The 7,716-nt window shown below is 38.5% G+C and overlaps 1 protein-coding gene and 1 pseudogene across 10 annotated transcripts in view; both read right to left on the bottom strand.

Annotated features, from left to right (window-relative positions):
* Nucleotides 1-6: 6 nt before the first annotated feature.
* Nucleotides 7-7,716, bottom strand: part of AGBL3 (AGBL carboxypeptidase 3) — a 147,407-nt gene continuing 139,697 nt past the window's right edge. For 7 of the 10 annotated variants that reach the window (XM_017887701.1, XM_017887711.1, XM_017887705.1 and 4 more), the window contains one exon: nt 7-551. In XM_017887701.1, the coding sequence (XP_017743190.1) occupies nt 131-551 (421 nt within the window). In that variant the 3' untranslated portion in view covers nt 7-130. The remainder of the gene's footprint in view (nt 552-7,716) is intronic. The other 3 variants (XM_017887709.1, XM_017887706.1, XM_017887710.1) reach the window with 3 other exon arrangements.
* On the bottom strand, nt 5,249-6,335 carry LOC108539203 (E3 ubiquitin-protein ligase RNF14 pseudogene; annotated as a pseudogene).

The raw sequence follows: 7,716 nt of genomic DNA, 5'->3' as shown, positions 1-7,716 counted from the left end.
AGTTTATGCATATGCACGTGTAGGGGGAGAGATAGGGAAAGGGGAAGGGGAGGGCTTTCCTTTTTTTCTTTTTACCACATAACCATATGTTATCCTTCATTCACAGTTCTCAGAGCAGTGTAAAACTAGATTAACTCTCCCTTTGGAACTTCAGATATAAGGTGGGTTGTCCATCATTCTTATTGGCCTGCTCATCCTTATTTTTAGTTTGATGGAGGGCTGTATGCTTAGAGCTTTGCTGGTTAGTTTCTTCAGCTTGAAGACTCTTATATTTTAGAACATTTGCATCCATTCCAAAGTTTGAAGAAGCAGTCTCCCACTTGCTGCTGAGAGGTTTTATGTCTTCATTCTTTATGGCCCAGATTTGAGAATGTTTATTCTTCTTGGGGCCTTTGAGAGGTGATAAACTTTCCAATGACCCATGGGGCTTAGACTGGACCCATTCTGAAGAGTTTGCCGTAACATCCCCTTGGATTACAAAAGGGTGATTTCTGGGTGCTGTCCAAGGTGTGCTGTATTTCTTTATATTTCTGCAAGTAGCTGGATTTAGTCTAGAAAAGAAATGAAATATGTGAACTTTTGTCCATCATGTACTTACTTTGTAGTCCTAGGTATATTGTCATAGTACAAATAATATTTTTTCTTTTTAGTAAGTTCATAACTTCTTAAAAGTTTAAGACTTTTACCATCATAAGTCTTCATCTCTGATCATGATTTTTTTTTAAGCACTACTCCAGTCTTGTATTTCTAAATGCCTAGAGGACATGTTTATTTGGATACCTACTCTGACCTCAGCCTTCCTAATATAACAGCCACTCTGGGCCCCAGCTCCTTACCTATATATCTAGTTAAAGTAGATGGTCACTAAAAAGTAAAGTAGTTGTTTGCTCTAAAAATCTATTCTGTTTATTCTATTAGAATGGATTCAGTATATGTGCTATGAGATTTTTTTCTATAACCAGTAAAAAAAATCAACGTCTGAGAGAGGGAAATTTTCCTTGAGGGAGCTTTTGTAAAGTAATAATTGCAGCCACTTAAAATCACTGTTTTTTTAGCATTCCATTTTTTAACCATAGAATTTCAGCTATATTTTCAATTAACCTTTTAAATTTTGAGGTAACTGTAGACTTACATGCATTTGAGAGAAGTAATACAGAGAGATCCCATGAACTCTTCACCCAATTTCCCCAAAAGAGCTTGCAAAACCATAGAACAGTATCACAATCAGGATATTGACATTGATGTAGTCAAGATAGAGAACACTGCCCGCATGTTGTCCTCTTATAGTACCTGCTTCCTTCTTTCCCATCCCCTCCTTAATTCCTGGCAACCATTATTAATCTATTATCAAGTTATATTATTTTGTTATTTTAAGAATGTTACATAAAGGAATCATACCGTATGTAACCTTCTGGGATCAGCTTTTTTTTTTTTTTTTAACTCAAAGTAATTGGAGATTCATCTATGTTGTTTTATGTATCAGCAGTTCATTCCTTATTATAATTGCTGAGTCTGTGACATGAATGTACCATAGTTTGTTTAATAATTCATCCATTCAATGACACATAGATTATTTCCAGTTTATGGCAATTACAAATAGTTATACACACAGGATTTTTTGTGAGTTATTTTTTGTATAAGATGTAAGTTTAAGGTTCATTTTTTTAGCCTATGGATATCCAGTTGTTCCAGCACCATTTGTTGAAAAGGCTCTTTTTTCTCCATTGAATTGCTTTTGAATTCCCTATCAAAATCAGTGGAGCATATTTATGTGGTCTATTTCTTGGTTCTCGCCTCAGTTCCACTGATGTATATGTTTATTTCTCCTCTAATACTACTGTCTTGATTACTCTAGCTATATAAAAGTTCTTGAAATCAGATAGACTGATCTCTCCCACTTTATCCTTAATTTGTTTCTGCTATTTTAGTGCATCTGCAGATAAATTCTGGAATAATCTTGTCTATATATGAAAAAGATCTTGCTGGGATTTTGATAGGCATTGTGTTAAACTTGTATATTAATCTGGGAAGAACTGACATCTTTATTGAGGCTTTCAGTTTATGAACATGCTATATCTTTCCACTCATTTAGATATTTAAAAAATTCTCTTATTCATGTTATATGCTTTTCAGCATACAAACCCTTACAACTAAGTATTTTTTTTTGAGATATTTTAAGTGGTATTATATTTGTAATTTTGGTGTTCACATGTTCATTGCTTATATGTAGAAGAACAATTAATTTTGTACATTTATCTTGTATTCCGAGGCCTAGCATAACTTATTAGTTCTAAAGTGTGTGTGTGTGTGTGTGTGTGCGCGCGTGCGCATGCGTGCATGTGTGTTTTGGTAAATTTATTAGGATTTTCTGCATAGAGAATAGCATCTTTCACAAGTAGGGATCATTTTATTTCTTCCTTTCTGATTTGTATGCTTTTTATTTTTTTTATTGCCTTATTGCAATGGTTAGAACTTCTAGCACAATGTTCAATAGAGTGGTGTATTAGTCTATTCTCATGCTGCTAATAAAAACATACCCAATACTGAGTAATTTATAAAGGAAAGAAGTTTAATTGACTCACAGTTCCACATGGCTGGGAAGGCCTCACAATCATGGTGGAAGACAAAGGAGGAGGAAAGTCTTACATGGTGGCAGGCAAGAGAGCTTATGCAGGGGAACTCCTATTTATAAAACCATCAGATCTCCTGAGACTTGTTCACTACCATGAGAAGAGTATGGGGGAAACTGCCCCCGTGATTCAGTTATCTTCACCTGACCCTGCCCTTGACACGTGGGGATTATTACAATTAAAGGTGAGATCTGGGTGGGGACACAGCCAAACTATATCAAGTGGTAAGAATTGACTTTATTAAGTTGAGTAAGTTCCCCTTTATTCCTATGTTTTTGTGACATTTTTTACCGTGGATGGGTATTGAATTCTGTCAAATACCAATTTCTGTGCCAATTAATAGGATCTTGTGATTTTTCTTCTTAAGCTTGCTAATATGAAGGATTTCATCAATTACTTTTTGAATATTAAACTAACTTTGAATTCCTGAAATAGACTTCACTTGGTCATGGTGTATAATTCTTTTTATCTAGAGCTGAATTCTATTTGCTAATATTTTGTTAGATTTATCTTGTTAAATCTATATTTATGCAAAATCCTATTCTGTCATTTCCTTTTTTGTTTTGCCCTTGTCTGGTTTTGATATCACGCTAATAATGGCTTCATAAAATGAACTGAAAACTCCTATTTTCTGGAAGAAATTGTATAGAATTGGTACTAATTCTTCCTTAATTTATTGGTAAAATTCTTTTCTAAAACCACCTAGGCCAGGTGATTTCTTTTTTAGGGTTTTAAAACTATGAAATCAATTTCCTTATTAGTTACAGGGGTATTCAAATATTCTATTTCATATTGAATGAGTTGGGGGTAGTTCATATTTTATTGAGGAAATAATTTCCTCTAAAAAAAAAAAAACCCAGATACATGTGCAGAACGTGCAGGTTTGTTACATAGGTATATGTGTGCTATGGTGGTCTGTTGCACCTATTGACATGTCCTCTATGTTCCCTCCCCTCACCCCTCACCCCCCAACAGGCCCTCGTGCGTGATGTTCCCCTCTATGTGTCCATGTGTCCTCACTGTTCAGCTCCCACTTATGAGTGAAAACATGTGGTGTTTGGTTTTCTGTCTCTGTGTTAAGTTTGCTGAAGATGATGGCTTCTGGCTTCATCCATGTCCCTGGAAAAGACATGATATCATTCCTTTTTCTTTCTAATTACAAGACGATTTTAAATTTATTTTATTTTAAGATTAAGCATCCTCTTCGACAATCCAAAAACATAGTCCTTGCTCACTCAGGACACACACACCTAAAACAGTCAAAAGCAATTCCTCAATTATTAATGACAAAGTATGAAAAAAAGAATATGTTCTCAAGCTGCAGTTCAATTTTTCTGTCCTCTTTTCCAAAAAATTTTACTTTGCTATCAAGCCCACCCATCAACGATAAGGAAGGACAATTTTTCGAAAAGCCAACAAAACCCAGAAAAAGGAACAGGTATCAGTTCAAAATTGTCACCCAAAACACTGCTGTTGCAAAAAAAGAGTATGAAGCCAAATTCCCATAGCTTGTTAGAGAAGACCTTTAAAAATAATTCAGAAAACTAGGACTGGAACTACAGTGGTACAGACAGGTTATACTGTCACTATATGCATATACAGTGGTAAATGCGGATAATTCAAGAACATTCAGATTGGGAATATATTAAGCTTTCTCCTATTCCAGCAGAGGAAATAAAAACATGTGTTGCTGGAATTAATATTAAAATTGTCCTTACAAACAGAAGGTAGGGCAAAGGTAAAGAGAGAGAATGTGGAACATAAGTAGCAAAGACAAGTCATTTTGAATCTAGGCTCTAACACCCAGGAAAGTTGAATAGAACTTAAATTCTTCTAAGCCAATATCACTAAATTCTAGATTTGGCCTGAAACCAGTGGACCATATACACTACTAATAAATATGAAGTGCCCCACAGCATTTGTGGTATTAAAACATATTTTTAAATTATTATAAATTTCCATTCTGAAAAACAGGTCAAAATGACACTGGACCCTCCAGTAAGTTACAGAGTAAAGGGCTTCCTCCAAAGAGAACTGACTTGGCAGAAATTTAGGTTGGTAGGAATGTGATTAACGTGGAGTAAGTGAGATCAGATTCTCAGTACTCCTTTCATAGAGAGGGCTCTCCTACAGTACCCCGTTGTAAGAAAGTAGGTAACTGGAGGGAGCTCCAACAGAATGGTCGTAGAGGGATGCTTCTCAGAGACAAAGGGTCTGTAAATTTAACTCTTCTGACCCCTCTTCCTCCTATACGTAAAGCTTGGGAAAGGAAATAAATATTTAATTTTTAACTACTCAGAGCTTTTGGACACATTATAATCACTTTCAATATTCTGTAGTGTTCATTTTCGCTGAAACCTTGGCTTATAATTTTTTCTCAACTTACAATTAAGAGAGAGGAGCGTAATATGAACTCGCACCCTCTTCAGTAGCTACCACATGAATATAAACCTTTTCTTCAGCCTCCATATCTTGCGTACAGCAGAAATGGAAGTAAATAGGTGAAACTCATATAGAGTGAATAAATAGTACTCTAAATATCCTGCAGAGTTACTTTGTGTACTTGACAAAAGATTAGGGAAAACCAATCCACTTCCATATCTTGAGCAAGTTGTTAACTAGTCTTCAATCTCATCTTCCAGAATATCTTCATCAACATCCACAGCATAAAACAGCTGGTTAAAACATGGTGAAGCAGGATCAGTGAAATGTTTGTAAGGGTTTGCTCTAGAGAGAGAACTCATACAAATCCAACAGAAATATTGCATACAGCCAGTACATGTCATCTTGTTATATCCATCTAATTTCTCTATGGGAGTTCCACAACATGGTCAGTTCTTGAAGTTTTTCTCTGGCCACTACTTACTTTCCATCTTTTCCAGTGCCTTCTGAATCACCCTCTTACCACACCTTTGTTCCAAAAGTATTTTATTGGCCTCATCTGCTTGCAGGTATTCATTTCGTAAGTCAATTAATTTCTCTGCAGCCACCTTACATGGAGAGACCCCATGGCAGGTCAACCTGCACAAGGTACAGAAGGCAAAATTGCAGCTGGAGCAGATACCCATGGTGCAGCCAGGCTCCTGCATCACAGGTAGCTGGCAGCATGGGTAGGGGCAGTACACCACATCTGCCATCAGGTCCAAGGTGGACTGGAGAAGAAGGCGGTCGTAACAGGCAAATAACTCTGCTTCCACTAGCTCCTCTTTGACCTGACCAAGAGTGGCCACCGAAGGGCACTTTGGTTCTGGGCAGTTGAGGCATTGAACCTGGCCATCTCTGATCTGGATTTCAAAGTAGTCCTTCAGACAGGCTTTGCAGTACACATGCCTGCACTCCAAGAAGTACATGCATTCACTATCCAGCTTCTTACAGAAACAGATATTGCACAGGAACAAATTACTACTAAAGCATTTTATCTGCTGAGCTTGATCAAAGTCCAACATTTCCCGGATCATATTTAACAATGATTCCACATCCTGCACAGCTGTCTTGTCCACAATTTCCTCTTGGTCTGTATCAGATCCAGAAGTTCCTCCAAAAACTAGCTCTGTGTTGGGAGAGGCTTGAGCTGTCCTTCTCTGCACTTTTTTTGTGAGAACCAATCTTGAGCTCAAAAGGAGAGACAATATTCAGGTATACTAGGGTCTCTTCCTTAAGAAATTGCATGCAGGCAAACAGGATCATGCTGCCATGGTGTTCTTCCCATAGAGCGGATAGCGCTCACAAATATCTTGAAATTCTGTGGCAAATCCAAACAGATCCTGGTTTCTCCACCTTGGACAGACTCTGCTTTTCTAAATTCTTCTCCATCATAAATACTCGCCGGGGCCAGCAATTCATCCTCCTGAGCTTCTCAGTCTTCTGACGACATTTAATTTTCTGAGGAACAAAACCAAGATGGCCACGAGAGTGACCTCTGGTCGTCCTCACTGCTATGCTGCCACCAGGGTCATGACAGTTTACAAATGCCTTTTTTTTTTTTTTTTGAGATGGAGTCTCACTCTGTTGCCCAAGCTGGAGTGCAGTGGCACTATCTCGGCTCACTACAACTTCCGCCTCCTGGGTTCAAGCGATTCTCTTGCCTCAGCCTCCCGAGTAGCTGGGACTACAGGTGGCCACCACCATGCCTGGCTAATTTTTGTATTTTTAGTAGAGGTGGGGTTTCACCATATGGGCCAGGCTGGTCTCAAACTCTTGACCTTGTGATCCACCTGCCTCAGCCTCCCAAAGTGCTGGGATTACAGGAATGAGCCACCGTGCCCGGCAGATGCCATTCCTTTTTATGGCTGCGTAGTATTCCATGGTGTATATGTGCCACATTTCCTTTGTCCAGTCTGTCATTGATGGGTATTTGGATTGGTTCCATGTCTTTGCTATTGTAAACAATGCTGCAATAAACATATGTGTGCATGTGTCTTTATAGTAGAATGATTTACATTCCTTTGGGTGTATACCCAGTAATGGTATTGCTGGGTCAAATGGTAGTTCTGATTCTAGATCCTTGAGGAATCACCATACTGTCTTCCACAATGGTTGAACTAATTTACACTCCCACCAGCACAGTAAAAGCATTCCTATTTCTCTACAGCCTCCCCAGCATCTGTTGTTTCTTGACTTTTTAGTAATTGCCATTCTGACTGATGTGAGATGGTATGTCATTGTGGTTTTGATTTACATTTCTCTGATGATCAGTGTGATTAGTGGTGTTGAGTTTTTTGTTTTTGTTTTTAGATGGAGATTTGCTCTGTTGCCAGGCTGGAGTGCAGTGGTGCAATCTTGGCTTACTGCAACCTCTGCCTCCCGGGTTCAAGCAGTTCCCCTGCCTCAGCCTCCCAAGTAGCTGGGACTACGGGCATGCGCCACCACACCTGGCTAATTTTTTGTATTTTAGTAGAGACGGGGTTTCACCATGTTGGCCAGGATGGCCTCGATATCCTGACCTGTGATCCACCTGCCCTGGCCTCCCAAAGTGCTAGGATTACAGGCGTGAGCCACCACGCCCAGTCATTGAGCTTTTTTACATGTTTGTTGGCTGCATAAATGTCTTCTTTTGAGAAGTGTCTTCATATCCTTTGCCCACTTT

Source organism: Rhinopithecus bieti, unplaced genomic scaffold, assembly GCF_001698545.2.
Source record: "Rhinopithecus bieti isolate Rb0 unplaced genomic scaffold, ASM169854v2 scaffold_17275, whole genome shotgun sequence".
NCBI lineage: Eukaryota > Metazoa > Chordata > Mammalia > Primates > Cercopithecidae > Rhinopithecus > Rhinopithecus bieti.
This window is presented reverse-complemented; position numbering and strand designations above follow the sequence as displayed.